At 37.7% G+C, this 21,523-nt stretch overlaps 1 protein-coding gene across 8 annotated transcripts in view; it reads right to left on the reverse strand.

The window, feature by feature from the left end:
* The window catches only part of LOC111869451 (WD repeat-containing protein 7), a gene marked incomplete at its 3' end in the record, with an annotated part of 95,361 nt that overhangs the window by 36,443 nt on the left and 37,395 nt on the right, over nucleotides 1-21,523 (reverse strand). For 6 of the 8 annotated variants that reach the window (XM_033753433.1, XM_033753435.1, XM_033753439.1 and 3 more), the window contains 7 exon segments: nucleotides 62-231; nucleotides 1,301-1,496; nucleotides 2,623-2,843; nucleotides 9,819-9,978; nucleotides 14,130-14,212; nucleotides 15,822-15,993; nucleotides 16,935-17,025. In XM_033753433.1, the coding sequence (XP_033609324.1) occupies nucleotides 62-231; nucleotides 1,301-1,496; nucleotides 2,623-2,843; nucleotides 9,819-9,978; nucleotides 14,130-14,212; nucleotides 15,822-15,993; nucleotides 16,935-17,025 (1,093 nt within the window). 8 annotated transcript variants of the gene reach the window in all.

Here is a 21,523-nt window from a genome sequence, read left to right on the forward strand (position 1 = left end):
ATTGCAACATTTTAAAAATACAACAGCAAACAATCATTAGGTTATCAGGTAACTCTTGTACCTGTGTCGCATGTCTGATTGCAGACAGATTACGATGGCGAAGGCCACGAAAGAAGTGGACAGCTGGATTAGCAAGACCAACATCACCAGAACTGGAAGCTGCAGGGTTCTCATCACATGCATACAGCACCTCTTCAGCACTGATACCATGCAGAACTCTGTCCAAATGGCCTACAGAGAGAACACACATATTGTTAAATGAGCTAAGAGTGTCAGTTTCCATTTTTGCTACAGGGGTTATGATGATAATACAGGACATTACAGATTTGTATACATTACAAACAAGATACAACTGGATGGAATGAAGGTTCAAGAATCCGGACAAAACAATAAACATTCTCACCAAAACAGTCACCTCTCCAATTTGTTCCACAAATATTATGAACATACGATAGCTACAATATACTACACGGAGTTACTAATTTAGTCATAAAATGTATGGAATAGGGAAATGTGCATGAAACATAAAAAGAGAAAGTGAGATTTAATTTTTCAACTTATCAATATGACCTCCCATACATTTCTGAGCTTTCCTCTTTTATTTTTATTTCCCTTATTGAAAATTGTATTCAGAATATACAAAATATTCTTCATTCATAATCCTTGGCACACACTTGTTACTCTTGTAACAAGACACATCTAACAAATTAAATGTTTTAATTATCATAAGCTCAGCACGCTCACTTTTATATCAAGAAACACTGCTATTTATACATTTGCATATAAGGATCTTTTATACATAACAGGCTGTCAATGGACCCTATCCTTAGCTAGTCCAATCCAGCTGACAATCAAACTCCTTAAGGTTGAGTTCAAAATTATCCTCTAAAATTGTTTCCTTTCATTTTTCTGCTCAAAGTGTTGCATGTATTCATCATCTCCTTCATGTATGAGGTAAATGAAATTATTAGGGATCATGAGTGTGGATTTCAATGCAACAGATTAACTTGTGGTCACATAAATGGCACTGTTGCAAGTGAACAAAGATGTTCTACTGACTACTCTTAGATGTCCTAACATTATGTTCTACAGTCTCTCTTATTGACTATTTTCCTTAGGTATTCAAATTCAGCAAGTTCCAAGTTACATCCATCCTCTATAAAACATTTCCCAAAGTCACTTACATAAAGAAGCAAATGACAACAATTTTAAGTGATCTCAAAAAGTACCCCTGGAAATCTTGTATTAAAACACATAAAAGAATGACATCAGTAATATTCCAGCATACATTTCAACATACCTGTTTCCATCTGCCACACATAAACTGTTCCATCACTGCAACCAACAATCATGAAGTCATCTAAAGGACGCCACTTGATTGTAACAACTGGGAACAGGTGTCGTGATGCCAGTACAACACATTTTCTCTCAGTAAGTCCCAGAAGTGTAACTGAATGATCACTTGCAATACTGCACACACACTTCTGGATACGTTGCTGAAATTTAACAAAAGAGAAGTAAATAAAAGGTAAATCACTGTGCCAGCCTGCTCAGTATACTACAAACAGGAATGAAGAAATGTGTTTTTCTCAATGGTTATGCACAATATTCCATTTGGCTTCTTTGTTAGATAAGACAAATAATTATCTTAGAATCCAAACAACTTCCTTTGTATTAAAATTCTATCAAAAAAAAACCTCTTTACACACAGCAACTTTCAACATTCTGTGAATCAAAGATTATTTATAAATTATAAATCACTCCATTCAATGTGACCTGTAAGTTTTTTACTACATAAAAACTTAACACCCTTACATGTTTCGGTCTCTGTGGACCATCTTCAGAGGGCAAACATCACTACAAATAGGAAACCTCTATCACATAATTTGTTTACACGTAAAGTACGTACACTTATATGTTACAATACATAGTACACAGAATAGAACATTTCACAAACACAGCAGTTTCCTGGGAATGTAAGTATTAAAAAAATTGTATAAAATTCCTTGATGCTAATTAAAAGTTTTTTAGATTGTCAATAATTAAAATTCGTAAACCATGCAGGCTCGTGTTCGTCCTCCCATCATCTCTCTTATATGGGGCAGATATTGTGCCACCTGGCTATCTTGATGTGGAGGTTCTGCAAATATATTATCAAGATAGCCAGGTGGCACAATATCTGCCCCATATAAGAGAGACGATGGGAGGACGAACACGAGCCTGCATGGTTTACGAATTTTAATTATTGACAATCTAAAAAACTTTTAATTAGCATCAAGGAATTTTATACAATTTTTTTAATACTTACATTCCCANTTATTTGTATCATAATATTTATAAACCATCTGGTACATTTCAGACTGCTTACATCTATTGCAGTATGTGATAATCCATTAATGGTACCAAATAACTGACATTTCCAGAGTATCCAGTAAGCCAGAGTTTTTCTTTATGACAGCTTCCTACAAGTGGAGACCAAAATAGACCACTTTTCAACAGGAGAGATAGGCCATAATGTATTTGAAGAGAGGGCAGATAAATTAAATTAAGTCACTTCTTTAATACAGTTTGATAAACATATCACTCTTGCTTATTATCATGTGCCTGCAGTAACATACTTACACTGCATGAATTAGGTGGCACAAGAAGCTGAGTGATCTCACCAGCATGAACACAGAACCTGTGGAGAAGTGTGCCTGAATACAAGTCCCAGAGACACACAGCAAAGTCAACACCACCAGATACAAGATGAGACTTCTCATAACGCTGGTGCAGATGGTGAGGATATAGCAGGCAGTTCACTCGTCCTGCATGACCCAACAGCAACTGGTGTGGTGGCCAGTCTATTACAGGCACAAGACAGCAATAACAAGATTTAAACATAATTATCAGCAACAGAAATCACAAACAGATGTTAAACTTCAACATGAAGTCTGGTGGGTTTTGGTACCTTTGGGTTCTGTAACCACAGCATTAGTTTATCTGTTATAATAACCAATTCTAAGATTCTTTAATAATTATCAGTGAAATCTCCTGTTTTTTGCAGGGAAAAAATGGGTATAATGGTACAATGTATTAACCTTTTGAATACACTTAAAAGGTCTGCCACATCCTTAGAGCAGAACGCAGTAACCGACTTGGGAGTACTTAAGTTTAACTAAAATGTGTCCAAGTTAAATCTATGGTGAAGTTTGTGGAAGAAACCTGTGCCTGATATATTTTCTCTTCAGAATTTTTTCAAATAAGGGGACACAATATTTGCATTACTTTCTAATGTAATTTTACAATGTGTCAAGGACCTGTTGGTGCCCCATGGTAAATTTATAGATTATGATACTTTTCATTATGACATAAAATTCTACACACTTAATTTCTACAATGGCAGAGTATAAATGATCCAAGGACGAGACAAGGAAATCACAGGACATTTCTGTTCAAAAACCTTACTTTTTTTAAACATTATGTATCAACTGGGATGTGGCATAACGTAAGTTAGTAGAGAGGTATGGAAGTTTCAGATTAACAAGCTGCCTCCATCTTCAGGTCTACTGTGAACGCAAAGGGAGCACATTCTTCTGTAATGTTGGTACTTGTATATCTAAAAATATGGCAAGATATCCCAGAAGACAGCCATCTTCACAATCACTGCTGTGAGAATCTGAAATTACAAGTCCTTGATCATGATAAAATAACTGGCCATAAGAGTCAGGTCCCCTGTTCATTTATTCAGTTTAACCCTTTGCACACCACAAGCTGATCACATTGGTTGAGTGTATTCTATCAGTAGAGGGCATCAAGTGTTATGTTATGTTATAAACTGATGCTTAGAGGAAAGAACAGGTGCCCATGCTATCTTCATCTTTGGTTACTTGAAGGTAACCTGCAGAAGGATTGTGGATTTTTGTGTTGAAAGGTATTTACCCCCATGCAACCTTCATATTTCTATGGCAGAGCTTGGCAGCCAAATGTTTACTCTTTCATGGAGCAGAATATCAGATATTGTAATTTGGCATACTAACCAATCAACATTAGACTGAAAAGGGATAAAGTCTCTTTCTCTTTCAGAAAAATATCATGTCTTTAAAGGGAAAATTGTAAAAGTTATGAAACTATTAGAAAACTGGTTCTTGACAAATTATCTTTTAATATATATGGAAAAGACCAAAGCAATATTATTTCAGGGAAGAGGATCTAGTTTAATTCATAGACCCATTCTGTATTTAAATAATCTACATAAATAAAAACGTAAATGTTCGTTTGTTACCCCTTGAAAATCTCTGAAAGTTCTTCACCAATTGCTTTGAAATTTTGACACAACATTGCATTCGAATGCGCGAGTGTTTTACGAAGGGGGACCCAAAAATAACCGGAACCGACCTGTTGCGCGCGCATGCTTTGTAGTTACGAGTTGTGCTGCTAGGTGATGTTAGCTGGGGGTCTCCCGCGACTGTTAGTGAGCTGGCTTCAGTCTGAGTTAAGTGGTTTGTCTGTGGTGCTCTGTTGTGTGCGTTCCTGTTTCAACCCTTTGGCGATTAGTGAGATAGCCGACCAGAAGGAACAAAGAGTGTGCGTGAAATTTTGCTTTCTGTTAGGGAAAACTGCACTTCACTCTTCAAGTCGCGGCAAACATTCACGCGGTTTTCTCTTTGGTCATCTCCGAGCAAGCGAGGAACAAATTTTGCAGACACCCGTCTCATGTGCAAACCTTCGGTTAAAATTCGCTGGACCGTGCTCCATGAGATGTTCGTTTCCTCAGAAAGTTGGTCAATGGTCTATCGACGATCTTCATCAATTGCACGTTTGATTTTGGCAATGTTTTCGTCATTTCTTCCTGTCGAAGGATGCCCGGGGCGTGGCATGTCTTCTGTTGACATGTTGCCAGATTTGAAACGGGAAAACCACTCGTAGACCTGTGATTTCCCCAAAGCATCATCATTAAAGGCTTGCCGAAGCATCCCAACAGTCTTGGCTGCAGTTTTCCCTAACAGAAAGCAAAATTTCACGCACACTCTTTGTTCCTTCTGGTCGGCCATCTCACTAATCGCCAAAGGGTTGAAACAGGAACGCACACAACAGAGCACCACAGAAAAACCACTTAACTCAGACTGACGCCAGCTGACTAACAGTCACGGGAGACCACCAGCTAACACCACCTGGCAGCACAACTCATAACTACAAAGCATGCGCGTTCAACAGGTCGGTTCCGGTTATTTTTGGGTCCCCCCTCGTATATACCCATTATATAGATGTCACACCTGTGACAGGTAAAAACATGCATCTTTTGAAAAACAGAATTGGAATTTGGAATTCAGAGGAGTCACCCCTATGGAAATGCTAGAACCGACCATTGCATAGGAAGTAACAATAGCGATACTGTATCGAATCGCCATGGTTATGATGAATACACGGAGCGTTCCCACAGAGACAACGTAATAACAATGGGTCATTGCGTAGGAATCACGGAATCAACAAAGCAGCGTTTCTGCGGTTATAACAAGGGCTCATTTGCATAGCAGCGGTCGAGGGTATTAAAGGGGGTTGAATTCATTCGCCCAGTCAGTCTTGGAATAGCTACCACTGAAGAAGGTTGGAACCTAGACGCCAAGAGATACAGAAGTATTGGCCGAGAGATTGTGTAACCAGTAACTCTAATACTGCAAGTGGCAATAACTGTAAAGTGTGCAAGTGAATTACAATAAAGATTCGCTATAATTAATACAGTGTAAAGTTATTTGTAGCGTGACATACCCAAACACGCTACACGCATTACTGACGCGTGCAACATGTCACATCCACATTGGAATTGAGCCGTATCATTTACCATAGCATTCATTTTGTTTTCCTAACTGTTTTCCTTATTTTTCAGTGCAATTGGCGGTGGAATTGAGCTGTGTCGATTGATCTGCATTTGGATTGAAATATTTCGTTAGCATTTTTTATTTTTTTTTCTTCTTTGTTTTCCAGGTCGTGTTCTTTCCTTTTTTAATGTTTTGCAATTTTATATGTTTTGTTATAACTTCCTTTCTTCTTCTTCAGTGCAATCGATCTGCTTTAGTTCATCCAAATAATGCCTCGCAGAAGATCAAACTCAGGTCGCCGTACTTGTGGAGCAGAAGCAGTGCAACGAGTAACTGCAAATCAAACTGGGGAAGAATGGGCAGACTGAGCCACAGCAACGTGTGGCCGGGTACAGCTAGTAAAGAAATAATTATTCAACAAATTTAAAATTTTTAGGTATTTATATCACAGAAAACTTAAGCTGGGCCACTCATATGCAATACCTCTGTCAGAAATAAACAAAGCTCTTTATTTGATTAAATCCTTATGCAACTCAGTAAGTATGCTTTTATTACGAAATGCTTGTTTTATAAAATTTGAATCTATATTAAAATATGGTATTATATTTGGGNGGGAGAGTAAATGACAGTTATGCAGTATTTAAAATCCAGAAAAAAGGTCTAAGACTTATTAAAGAAGTTAAAACAAGGTGCCTTGTAGAAGTTTATTTGGTTATTTTAAGACTTTAACTGTAACTTCATTAAATATATTTGAGATCTTGTGCTTTATAACAAAGAATAAGATCTATACAACTCAGTTTTCTGATATTCATAAGTATAACTCAAAAGGGAAACAAGATTTGTATGTATCACGTCCACAAAGTAAGTTTCCCACTCATCCAACAGCTAGCAAACCTTATATTGTGCGAAGCAACTGCGTGTACGTGATAGAGCAATGACGTAGCATGACACATGCACAAACGGAATTTCCCGCGTTCTCACAGTAGCATCATTGCAGCTGTTGAAGATGGAGGCTTTTATTCCAACTCCCGCCGACTGTGAAGTGCAGTCAGTGATAAAGTTTTTGAATGCACAGAACATAGTGCCGATCAAAATTCATCGCCAACTGTGCCGGGTCTATGGGCCTAACTTCATGAGCAAGCAGATGGTGCGTTGCTGGTGCAGACAATTTTCAGCAGGTCGACAAAGTGTGCATGATGAGAAGCACAGTGGGCGGCCATCCATCATTACAGACGACCTGGTGGAGCTTGTGCGGGAATGCATTATGGAGAATCGTCGCGTCACAATTACGGAACTCAGCAGTCATATCCCGCAGATTTCCCGCACCTTGTTGCATGAAATTGTCTCGGAGCACCTGTTGTTCAGGAAATTGTGCGCCAGGTGGGTGCCGAAGCAACTGACACCAGAACACAAACAAAGCGCATGGAGTCAGCATTGACCTTTCTGCAGCGGTACCATGATGACGGCGCTGAGTTTCTGGACCGGATCATCACAGGTGATGAAACGTGGATTGCACACATTACCCCAGAAACCAAGCAGCATTCAATGCATTGGTGTCACAGTGGATCTCCCTGTAAGACGAAATTCAAGCAGACGTCGGTGTGGAAAGTGATGTGCACGGTATTCTGGGACAGATGGGGCATTCTCCACGTGGACTTCCTGACCAGAGGTGAGACGGTGAATGCTGAGCGTTACTGTGAAACACTGCAGAAATTGCGACGGGCCATTCAGAACAAGCGGCGCGGGATGCTTAGTGCCGGTATTGTCTTCCTGCACGATAACGCTAGGCAGCACAAGGCTCGATGGACAGCAAGTCTCCTGCAGGAGTTCAGCTGGGAGGTGGTTAATCATCCACCCTACAGCCCAGACCTTGCTCCCAGTGATTTCTATCTTTTGCTACACCTCAAGAAATTCCTGTCTGGTGAGCGTCAGTGTTTTGAGAATGACAGAGATGCGGAGATGGTTGTCACACAGTGGTTCCAATCCCAGGCGGCAGACTTCTATGACACAGGTATTCAAAAGTTGGTCCCACGGTATGACAAATGTCTCAATTCCGGTGGCGATTATGTTGAAAAATAGCTGAACACTTGCTGTCTCTGTTGCAATAAATATTTCCATGAAATTGTGTTTTGTTTCTGTAAACGGCCCCAGGGAAACTAGTTTGTGGATGAGCCTCGTATATCCAATTATGCAACACTGATCATTGTAAAAAAGTGTAATTAACATGAGAATAAAAATACATAACAACTTACCTTTTCAATTAAAAAGAAGATAAAGTTTTAAGGTTTTTAAAAACAAATTAAGAAGTTATTTATTATAAAACTGTTTTTATTCTCCACAAGAGTATTTTAGTAATGACAGCAGTTCAGTAATTTGAGTTATTTTCGATATGATTCAGAAGTATATACATGGTCTTTGGACTGTTAGCTTCACTAAATGTGTGATGCTTTGTTTTACACGGTTCACCTGTGTTTTTGGTGGTTTAAGTATATTTACTGCTTTATACTGAATTGCTGGGCACTGTCATCCATGTTAGGTAAGCTATAGCAAGGGGATGTTGCTCAAAAAGGGACTGCATTGTACAAGGTGGTTCAAATATGACCGGGACTGATTTGTATGTAAACAAGCAGCACTGCGCAGGAGCTGTGCGACCTTCAGAGAGTGAAGCCACAACCTCTACCATCCCTCCTGTTAGGGTTAGAACCTGTTCAGTCCTGTCTGGGAGTTGCTAGAGTGATGAGCGAACTAAAGGTACAGTGGAGCACGGAACAACGCATTGTGATCAAATTCCAAGTTGGAGAAAATGTCCCGTCCGCTGAAATTCACAACAGACTCCAACAACAGTATGGGGAAGAGCGTCTGTCAAGGACCTGTGTGTTTGAGTGGTGTAAGTGCTTCGGAGAGGGCAGAGAGTGCGAGGAGAATGAACCGCATGATCGCGGGCCGCGAACATCCGTCACCGAGCCAAACATTGATCATGCAGACACGCTTATTCCTGAGAATAGGCGCATCACTATCAAGGAACTTGGAGCAATGCTGTCCATCAGTGTTGGTGGTGTAGAAGACATCGTGAAATACCACTTGCACTATCGCAAGGTGAATGCACGGTGGGTACCATGCACTTTGATGGACGTGAACAAAATGGTGCGCATGCAAGTTGCCAGTTGTCTCCTACAGCAGTTTGAAGACGAAGGTGAAGCATTTTTGAAGTCTATAGTGACCACCGATGAAACGTGGGTGCACTACTTCATTCCTGAGTCCCAGCAGTCATCACGCGAGTGGTGGCATACCAGTTCTCCCAAACCCAAGAGAGCGCAGAGGAGCCGTTCAGCAGGAAAAGTTTATCCATGTAGACTTTCTGACAGATGCCAGAACAGTCAATGCAACTTATTACTCAGACCTCCTGGCAACAGACGTGAAGGAAAAGATCCGATCCAAGCGGAAGACACGTGGAAAGCGAGTAGCCTTCCTTCAAGACAATGCACACTCCCATATGGCCAAAAAAAACAACAGAAATCCTCTGGAAACTGAAATGGAACCTTCTGACACATCCGTTGTACAGTCCTGATTTGGCCTCAAGTGATTTCTACCTGTTCGGAAGGCTCAAATCAGACTTGCAAGGCATGCAGTTTGTGGACAATGATGCTGTCATCCGGACTTTGGGAGTGGATATGCCTCCAACCACAAGCCTTTTCTTAAATGGGCATCATGATGCTTCCAGAACGTTGGAAAAAACGTGTTGACTCGGGAGAGGAGTACATTGAAGACTGACATGTGCAAGTAAGTGTTTGGCAATTATGTTTTTTAAAAAAAAAAAATCAGTCCCGGTCATATTTGAACCACCTTGTACATTGCCTTTGTACATTTTTAGGAGTTGTTGATATGTAGTGCTTGATTGTTTTCAACTGACTTGTCCAACTGTGCCTGTTTAACAGTTATGGATGTTAAATAAATTATCAATTATAAAACTGTATATTACAGACCTTGAAAACATTATCAGTCACATAATACAACACTGACCATCATACTGCTGGTGCTTCCCATGCAACAACTGCAACATGACAGTCTGTGTCGCAGGCACAATGATGACTGAACCATCTTCACGGCCCACAACCAGGCGACTCTGCTGAGGCAGATAGATGCTTGCTGTCAGTCGCACTCCTGGCTGATCACCAGAGTCCTTTAATGGAGGTAAAAAAGGTTTAAATGGTAATCTGAAGATTTCTGTCTTCAGAGATATAATGCCATGTAATCTGTTGAAAAAACCAACCAACTATGTGGTGTTATATCATAAGACAGAATTCCTTATAACTACTGTTGTGAAAAATTCAAATCCTAGATAATCTGTTTGTTTACTAGTGTCCAATGAACTGTGAAAATCACTCAAGTACAATCATTCTAATGATATGACAGGCTGCAATCTTGTGGAGAGAGAGGAGAACTATATGCAAGATATGGAAATAGGGAACTTAACTGAAAAGTCATAAATATATATATATAAAATGTGAATAATGTAATTTTCTCCATTCCCTTGTTAAGTCTTCACTCTTAGGTCCAAATATTCTCCACAATAATTTATTCTCAAACACCTACAATCAAGTTCTACATACATACATACATACACAAAAAAGGTTAAATATGCTAGGTCTTGGAGTAACGTTTATGCCAAACCTATATAATTTATAAAATGTGTTCAAACAATTGTGAGTAAACTTCAGTTTCTTCTTGCACAGCTGTCTCTACTGGAGCCAGGATAGCTTAGTTCAGTAGATAAGGATGGCCCTCAGCTTTGAAAACATTTCATCATGCACCCATAGTTACCTGTCTGTGTATACAAGGTGCAATCGGAAAGTTCCCACACTGTTATTGTTGTAACTGCCTCAGTGAAAGAAGATGAGAGGGGAGGCCAAGGTCACACTTCTGCAAGCCTATTGCATCAGTCTGCCATGTGACACCATGCTGCGAACACGAACTCTTTTTACATTAGTGATTTCTCGTATTCATGTTTCGTTTTGTCCGCGATGGATGGTAAAACTGAGCCATGTGTTTGCATCAAGTTGTGCTTGAAGCATGGCAAATTCACTACCAAAACCCTTGAAATGCTTCATGAGGTTTTGGAGAACATTCTTTAAGCTGGACAGCAGTTTTTGAAGGGCATCGATGTTTCAAGGCAGGTCGAATGTTAGTCAAAGATGACAAGCGTTTAGTGTGACAAAGCACCAGAAAAACGACAGAAAATGTTTAAAAACTTTGAGAACTCATACACAAAGACTGCCGCAGAACAATCCATGAGCTTGCAGACACTGGTGGCATCATTTATGGAGTTTGCCAGGAGATCTTACTCGCAACAGAAAATTTGAATATGCATTGCACTGAAACAAAGTTTGTTCCTCAACTCTTGAAAAATGTTAAAAAGCAGCGGTGCAGGAACACGTGTCTTGAGCTATGAGAGAGGGCTAATGAGAATCCAGATTTTATCTCTAGGAACACAACGGGTGATGAAAGTTGGATTTATGGTTATGATGCAGAAACAAAGCAACAATCATTGCAGTGGAAGAGCCCACAATCACCAAGAGCAAAAAAGGTACAGCAGGTCTGGAGTTCAACAAAGAGTACCATCATTGTTTTTTTTTTTTTTTNGAAGGGGATTGTTCACTGTGAATTTGTTCCTCTTAACACTATGGTCAATTCTGATTTTTACTGTGATGTTCTGAGACACTTAAGAGAAGATGTGTGACAAAAAGACAGGAAATTTGGCACAATCACAACTGGCTCCTTCATCATAACAATGCGCCTACCCACACATCCCTGAAAATCACAGAGTTTGTGACTGACAACAACACAGTTATCATTCCCCATCCTTCGTACTTGCTGGACTTAGCCCCTTGTGATTTCCTTTAGTTTCCCAAATTGTAAATTAAACTGAGGGGATGACATTTTTAAACAGTATCTGACATCCAAAAGGAATCCCAAGTGGTACTTGACAGAATTAAGGAAAATTACTTCCATCGTGCTTTTAAAGCATGGAAAAATCAATGGGACCACTGTATATGTTCCCAAAGGAGACTAATTTGGAGATGGCAGCCAAAATTGAGTAAGTTAAGCCTGCATTTCTTGTTTGATCTAGTCTGGGAACTTCCCAATATCACCTCATATAAAGAACATTTTCATAAGTTTTCATTTTTAAAATCAAATCACAGAATATTCTGCACACTCCTCAACCAGTTGTTGTTACTTGGTGGGGCGGGGGCACTGGCTTATTCAGTGTAATAACTATGCTATGCACTGAAAGTCTAAGTAAGTAGGGTTTGAATTCCAGCAGAAGCAGAGATGTATGTCTTCTTCAGAGAATCCAGACAAGCTCTGTAGCCTATCTAGCCTCATACCCAATGGGTACCAGAGGTTCTTTCACTGGAGGCAAAGTGCCAGAAAACTCATGTCAAATCTGGTGCCAAAGTTGAGAATGCACACAGCTATACATACAGTATTTTACATGTATTCACAGCACTGTCCTTAATTAATCACTTGGACAACTTTTACCTTGCTCTTTTTACCTTACCTTCTTTAACCTTTAACGGCCGAATGACTCATATACATGTCACAAGGAGGGACCCGTGTTGGCCGAAAGACACATATGCATGTCGCAGGACACGCGCACTCTTTAGGAGTGCTGACAGTTTGACCTTGGGTTTGAAACCAAAAGAAACCTACGTGATGTCATGTCAGTGGTTCATTCCTTAGCTCTGAACAAACAAATTGTTTATCTTGGTCCTGATTTCGAAACTATTTATGTTTATATATGACTGTTTATGACCTGATGAGCCAAATGTAGCCCAGCTTTGTTCTGAGAACTGAAGAGGAAATATTCGTCGGTGCTTACAGATCAGTGCTTCCAGAGCTTTCAAGGAAGTGTGACGTATTCAACGATTGGTTTTCAGTGGCGAATTATCAGTTAGGAAGTCAGTGTCGGATTGTGTTATATTTCTTTTTCACTGAAAAAGTTAGTGTCAGACTCTCATATATTTCTGCTTATATTATTTTGTGTCTCGGAAGAGGTATAAGGCCACTGAGCCAGTATTTGTTTGTGAGTAGAAGCCATCTTCGTCACTGTGACTTTCCGTATCAGTGTCGGACTGGCACCTTTTCGACTACTATTACCATTATTATTTTTTATTGCTAGTGGGGTGCGACTAAGTCTCTTGTACTGCTGCCACTTCTGGCCTATTGTACCATACTATTACAGTTACTTTGCACCACTATTTTGCGAGTCTTTGTGAATCATCATAATTTATTCGATTTTACTGGAAACCCCCCTACCCCAAGATAGAACCTCAAAAACGTGCCCGATATTCCAAAATTCTCGATGCAGAAGAGCTGGAGGAAATATTGATGGAAGAGGAATCTGATGAAGAGCTAGAAGATATCAGTGAGTTCTTTGAACCTCGAGCAGATACGTTTTCGTCATCATCATCATCATCAGACGAGGCAGAGGAAACGGAAATTAGGTTTCGTGATAGAAGACCCAGGATTCGCCAAAGGTAATAGACTTCACTGGTCCTCCGAGTGGAATCAACAGATGACACACAAAAAGTTCCGTGAAATATTGGTCCGGGATTTGATTCTTCAGTCGCATGATGCGAATATCACAGTCAGTGGCGTTTCTCGGGGGAGGCCAAGTTCATCTGGGGCCCAACTGAGTCGACTGGAGGTGAAACATTCACAACACTGGCCAGCCAAAGGAAAACAAATACGTTGTCACATTTGTTCTCAGAATAAGAAGCGCAGAACAATGGCCTACTGCTGTAACAAGTGTAACGTTGCGCTCTGTGTGGAGGAAGGCTTCGAGAGATCGCACGCACGTCAGAGTGTGAGATAGCCTAAACTGTGAAGTGACGCAGTTCAAACTTGCGTACAGTCTGAACAAAATGTTATTGTATATAGTGTGATCATATCTACAATATCATCATGATTCAAGATTGAAGAAAAAAACAATGGGTAAGTCCTTTGGAACTTCATAACATATATAATAAAGAGTATGTTTTGCATTTTATGACAAAATATTCACAGTTAATTTTCATTTGTAAAACTTGTTCTTTTACGTATATGTAGAAAATTTTATTGTCTTTCGGGTTCTTTTTAGTTCATATTTCTATGTTGCATAGAATGGAAAATATGCATTTTTTTCTAAAAGTTTGCGGTGATAATTAAGTAGGGTGATTTAAATTCCAGCCGTACAGGGCTCCTGGCAATTTAAAAGTCCGTATGTTAAAGGTTAATCTTATAACATGAGAGCTGCTTCTTCTTTGTCAGCATAAAAAACAAACAACTCACCAACTGATCCAGTATTCCTACAGGTGGAGGTTTCATCTCTGCCCATGCTTTGACTAAACTGGTAAGTACGGTCGGTGGTATTGCTAAAAAAAAATAGAAATTAAACTCAACCTCAATTCAAACATTATCTTCAAGAACAGAACTTCAAGAATTTTCTGATAACTGTTTTTTCTTTAAATCTTGGGGTCATGTCAAAAGGGATCATATTTGCCCCAGTGGGAGATGAGTTTCTTTCCACTTTTAAGGGTTATAAAACTATGGGTCATTATCATCAATCTGAATCCTTTACACCTATATCAGATACTTTAATCTGTTTCAAGCTTTCATCATAGTCAGAGGACAATTTTCACTGTTGTGCTATGAGAGCAGCAAGAGAGAAAGTGAGGTCAGAAATCACTACCTGCCATGAGATTTCCAGAAGTACCATCAATATGATGAAACAAAAGTGGAAATTCACTGATTTATGACATTATGAGATTTTGTGCTAAGATAAGTATCAATCAACATGAAAATGATAGATCATACCAAGAAAAAAGTACTGGTGTGAAAAGAAAGGAGTGTCAGAGAGTATTAGGCACCACAATTCTGAACAAGAGTTTAAGACTATGGTGATTAAAACTGAAAAACAAACAAGCAACTATGAGGCAGCAAGAAAATACAGTGCCTCCTGATGCAAACACTGGAAGGTGGAAACAACAAAAACCACAATGTACACCAGCCCTATGAAAAAACTGCAACTTTTATAAATCCAAGGACAGAACAGATTGTCAGTTTCATACATCATCATTAATCAATGTGAGGCTCAAATTTTATGTCCAACACAGGGGGGAAAGCATAAATGATGTGGAATGACAGGTTTTCTTTATAGTGAAGATCTTTAACTGCCAAGAAGTTACCATCACACTTCAAGACAATGCTGATTAAATACCACACTGCATTTCAATATGCCATACAATTACACCACAGGTGGTAAAGGTATAAAATGTGTTGACATAAAGCATTAAGCAACGCAGGAAGCTTGAACCTTGCCTGAATTGGCAGACAACATGAAACTACCACCATATGTGATATTGTACTGAAAAGGTAGACATGAGCTGCAGTTAATTACGGGGCTAATAATCATGTTTCAAAGTAAGGGATCTATAAATGAGATGATGGGGGACTGATTACAACTTCTTTAGAACACGACATCAAGCATATTGTTGGCTTTCTCTTCAACCCTGGAGAGAGAGGTGATACATTCCTCCAAAACATCATGCTTTCTCCAAACTACATAGCACTATAACCCCATATACTTCCTAACTGCACATTTCCACTAACACTGTTGGAATAATTAAAAAAAAGAGCTGAGAATGAATATGAAGCAAGTATGCAGAAAATAATACATATTAATTTCAGTTGGAAAACTTCATGGAAAAAGACAACTTTCAGAGACAAAGGTGTTGACCAGAATGACTCTTACAGAAGTGCAATAACCAAATTCTCATAAACAACGTTAACTGAACTGGTTCAGGATAAGTTCCAGTAGTGGACTACCATGATACAAGATTCATCACAACAGTATATTAAATAGAGCTTAATTCTGACAAACTCCTTAGAGCAGAGTCTTCCATCAAAAGCTAATACTTGCTCAGGCACACCACAAATTACATGTTGAGATTCAAAGAAAAGAGTATCACCATGCAGACTCACCAGGTGGTTTCGCAAAATCTTCTTGCTTTATTTGAGCCAGCTGACCATTGGTGACTTCAGGAATGTTCCAGACTAGTACACAGCCCTCTGAATCACCTCGTATTAAGTATTTATACATTTTTCCTTGGCGTGACACAACATGATATCGCATAGCTGGTGGACATGAAAGAGGCTGAAAAGACAATATGGAATACAAATTTTACATCATTAGTCATTACCATAATGGAATATGTCTTTTGACCTGCTCCAGCTTGAAAGTTTTATAGTTTGTTTATCAATCTCTTTAAGAGGTCCTCTTCAATTTTGTTTCCTTTATGAGTGCAGGGTACAAAAACTTCCATGTTTTATACAGGTATTAGGCTAGATCCCACTTGCCATTCTAAATACACATAATTTATATCTAAAGAAAATATACATACAGTATATGTGCATACAGTAAGCTACTCTTATTTAGACAGTGTCTGTTTCATCTTCACAGAAGATTCAAAACTGCAGAAACGAATTTCTTTTTAAGCTCTACAGGGGTCAAAATAACTAAAATAAACTTAATGTTTACAAAATACAAAGTAATTCTACTGCATCTATTCTCATGATTTCATTAAGTCAGGAGCACAGTGTATTAAAATGAACTGGAATTGAAACAGAAAATTGTAAAAAGTATTTCATTTCTCCAGCAGGCATTACTTACTGAACTGTGATTGTTTCGCACAGCTCTCTCTCTGCAAAGAATCTTTCTTACTGAAAATTAATTAATGATATAAAAAAATTAGTCAGAACTTCCTTACTTAAAAAGTATGATATATATTTAATTCAGTTAATGATCTACTTTCATGTTAATGCTTTGTAAATATTTTAAGCCCCGTGATCAGCTAATCAGCTATTTTACTAGATCTTGTGTTTCTATGTATGTATTAACATAACACACATTTAATTCATTGCCTATTTTAAAATAGGTAAATATTTAATTAACAAATAACATTTAAAAATGAAATACCAAGAAAAAAATGATGTTGCTGCACCAAGAAGCTGTGGTGTAAATGTAAAGGGCCTAGGGTTAAATCAACTCATTTACCTTCAGAGATAATTGAAGAATGTCTATACATGTAAATTTACCTTATCTGATGGAACAGCTAACAGGCAATAGAGAAAGGGATTGTCATTTTCTACTGACTTGCTGTGAAAGTCCTTGCTGTCAGCAATGCTACTGTAAAAAAAGGATCAAAATCAAAACTGGTGATTAGCAATGATCCTATCTGCATCTGGGAGCTGAGTTGTAATTTAAACTCTCAAGATGAACAAGAATAATACTTCAGAGAACCTAAATTTTTGGATGGTTATTAGGTGCGACCTAAAAGAATCCATTACATTACAGCAGGTAACATGGTCATGTCCCTGCTATCCCAGAGGTACTCAATAAGAAATGAAAAAGACCACATATAAAAATAAGCATGCCTGACTTTCTTTTGAGCAAAAGTCTGAAACTGAAGATAGGAGCATAGCTTTTATGCATAATGTATTGCAACAAACTTATCAACATAACTCTGTAATACAAGTCTTTTATAGACCATCAAAACACAACAAATAGAAAAAATCAGGGCTTTGCTACATGTTTCAGCCACTAATGGCCATCATCATGCAAACTCATATCAACAAACGTACACCATTGAACTGCTGTACAATAGATTGGATACAATGTTAAAATACGCTGTGTAAAAATACAATAAGTAAGATTATATAAAAAACTGAAAGTTAATGTATAAAACAAGATAAAACTTAATTAATGTTATACAACATCGAATTGGTTGTTGATTTTTCACTTTTCATATGTATCTATGAATCAATTGGAAGTTTTATATTTCATTTATATAAGAATGTATAGGAGGCCCATGATGAGTCATTGTTTACTTTCCATACAGTACAGACAATTCTTCGTAAGATGAGGCACCGACTATACAATTAATCAATTTGCAACATCATGGGCCTCCTATACATTCTTATATAAAAGAAATATCGAACTTCCAATTAGTCCATAGAAACGTATGAAAAGTTAAAAATCAACGAGCGAATCGATGTTGTATAACATTAATTAAGTTTTATCTTGTTTTATACAATAATTTTTAGTTTTTATATAATCTGACTTATTGTATTTTTTACGCAAAGTATTTTAAATGATCAATAACATTGTATCCAATCTAATGTACAGCAGTTCAATGGTATGTGTTTGTTAATGTCTGTTTGCCTGATGATGGCCGTTAGTGGCTGAAACATGTAGTGTAGCCATAGCTGGGCGCTGACCCTGATTTTTTCTTTATGTTGTGTTTTGACGGTCAATAAAAGAGTTGTATATTGTAACACAACAGGATGCACGAAATGAAAAAAAAAATCTGTAATGTTAAACTTATAATTTTAATCTGTTGCAAACATTTCACTTATACTCTACTACTGATGCAAATTAATTCTATTAAAAAGTCTGTCTTAACAATGGAAATAGAATTATGAGATTACAGATAATTTCATGTATGATCACACATGAAATTACATTTTAACTACAAAATTTCAATTTAAAAAGCAAGCTGAAAAATTTATGTCCTCAGAGTGTGGACTTGAAACTTACACGTCAAACTTATTCTTTCTTTTCTTTCAGTTGTTCTAATGGAAGTAAAGAAACAATTTCATACTACAGGATTACACATCCAAAGAATTTTATTTAGACCTATCTTTTAAGCAAAAAGTGAAGACACTGTACCTCAACATCATTTTATATGTGTGAATCACATAACCAAAACAGTGACATATTTTTTGCTACTAAGGTTTTCTTATACAGAACAGAATTATGCCCTTGGATTTCTACAAAGTTCCATCAGAGCTCAGACAAAACAGGAAGGCACATCTCTGCAAGAAATGCTATTTCTGCTGCCAGTGGGACAAGGACATGATGTGAGCATGGACCCATAAAGCCACAAGGGCATGATGACATCCCCATACTAAGAGCAGTGATTCTCAACTCCTTGCATCCTGTACCTATATTGACCATTTTGTCAAAGCTTCTCTTTTTCCAATATGTACATTTTTAAAATTACAAACATTTTAGCACTATACTAATAACTAATGGAAGTTCTACACAGCATAAAAGATTGTAATAATTTCTGATGTTTTAGTAACATAATTATATAAAATAATACAATTCTGTTAGCAGAAATATGATTATAGTGCAACACTAATGAGGATCCTGTTCTCAAAAATTTGGTAAGTTTTGTGTAAGTGCAATTTATGTGATTTCCCTCATTCAACCATCAAGTTCCACCAGATGGTAAATGCTGCTACAGAGGACACAGCACATAGAAAGACTACACAAAGAAGTGGAGAATGTTTAGAGAAAGTATACTTTTGAGATGCACTGAACCTCAGATGTTCAATTGATATTACCAGTCAAAGTTAACAAAAACCATGCTTCATCACTGTCACATTCCTGTTCTGTGAGAGCTCTACACACACACACACACTCAAGAAAAGTGGTATACAGTTTAATACACAATACACTTTTCATCCACTCCATACTATAAACTGTTAACCATTAAAAAAGATAATAATAGTATTCTGCATTTACCTTTACAATTAGGCCCTGATGATTTATTGTGTTCTCAAGTGAAAATAAATTAAGAAGTGTTATGCATTTCTAAGAATGGAAACTCCACTTCTATCAGTTGAGGTTACTTCACAATGCAGAACACTGCGATGAAAATTCCCAGAACTGTGTGCTGTATTATTTGTTTGTATCATAAAATTAAAAGCATAAAAAGTAAAGCAAAAGCAAGAAAGTAAATATATATATATCTAGAGATAACTACTTGTACAACCATGTCACGTTAACTACCACAAGTCACACACACACACACATACATCACACTATATAAAATAAAAATAAACATTACTAAAGACAATCACTTGAGGAAGTTAACATCTGCAGCAGTCAAAACACAAGAAATTATACACATTTTAAACGAGGCAAATCAGTGTTGGGGTAGTGGTGTTGTTGGCTTGAACTTTACCATTTCATTGTAGCTGATGTTTCAGTCTGAGACCCTGTGTAACATTTTGTAACATGCTCCGTTTTTATGGTGAGGAGTTGTACATATTACTCTGATTTTATCTGCAGGATTTCTTAATTGCACAAAAAGCAAATTGGCTCAATCATTAACTTATATTCAGGACATGCCCAGTTTGAATGATGACCAAGATGCTAACTATCATGACTGAGGTTCTTTGCTGTTTGCATCAGTTCTCCCAGCAATTGCAAGGACAGTATCCCAAATCAGGCCATGACCACTTCCTTCCATATCCTTTCCAATTCATTATTCACAGTAATCATCAGTAATCACCCTACCAATCAACCCTATATAGTCCATGGTGCTGACAGTATTGTTAAATGAACCATAAATAAGGAAGTTTATAATTACAAAAGATGGTGAAAATACATTTAAGAAACTTAGTTACTTGACAACTTCTGAGGAACTGGACTTCAATGGTAAAAAGTTCCTGCTTATGGGTCACAAACAACATCACAAACTGTCACTGGTTCTCTAGAATATTATTTCTTTGGCTCAATGTATTGACCACAGCAGTCAACTGGTCAGCACTTCTGTTACCTATCTGGGAGACCTAGATTCAAAAATAGGCCCAGAAACTGGCTATCTTAAACATGGACTTTTATAATTTTCCTCAGTTGCTTCAGATGTTACAATAGAGTTCTTTTCACATTACAATTCACAACTCAAAATCATGCAACCATCTGATGCAACATGAAGTATGCAGTTGAAAACATATTAAATAACCCAAGAATTGATCAATTATGGACTAAATACATTCTCAAATAATGTTATATTTTAGCATCCTGTTGCACTGATTTAAGTCCATGATTTATTTCACCGTCTTTTAGTGCATACACTTATCTACCTCACTCCTTTCTCCCGCACTACAAACCGGGAGGAAATTTAATACCAGATATAAAGAACACATACATGACATAAGACACAATAACAGCAGTACAGGATACTCAGAACACATATTAAACACAGGACATACATATAGTACTATAGAAAACACTATGGATATCATAGCAACAGGTAGGAAGGGGCAATACTTGAACACATTGGAGAACTATCATATATATAGAACGACAAAGAAAAACACACATATGAATAATATAAATAAAGAAATATATAACCCAATATACCACGAATTAAACACTATCTACACAGAACAACATAACAACACCCCACCACCTACCCCCACCACATCTACGCCCACAACATCATAACTCAATCAAAACGAAGACAGCACACACACACATACCCAGCAGGCCCAGCAGTATAATACACACAGTCACAGGAGCAAGACACAACATAAAGCACAGTGAGTATTAAAAATTATAATACCACAAGTAATAAATAAAATACGGAACGCGGTATTAATGAATAACAAATTCACGTTACAGATCCACATACGATAATAGAAAGAGTGCTCCGACAGAAGAGATTAGAGGTGACTCGAGAAGTGAGATACGACGTAGGAAAAATCCTGAACAATTTTAATATTTGATATTTGTCGGTATATATGATAAATATATATTTTAATTATTTTAATATGAAGACAAGGCATGCAGTGAACTAGTTTGACGTTAATCGAATAAGCACCTGAAGATG

Source organism: Cryptotermes secundus, unplaced genomic scaffold (assembly GCF_002891405.2).
Source record: "Cryptotermes secundus unplaced genomic scaffold, Csec_1.0 scaffold1411, whole genome shotgun sequence".
In the NCBI taxonomy this organism is placed as follows: Eukaryota; Metazoa; Arthropoda; class Insecta; order Blattodea; family Kalotermitidae; genus Cryptotermes; species Cryptotermes secundus.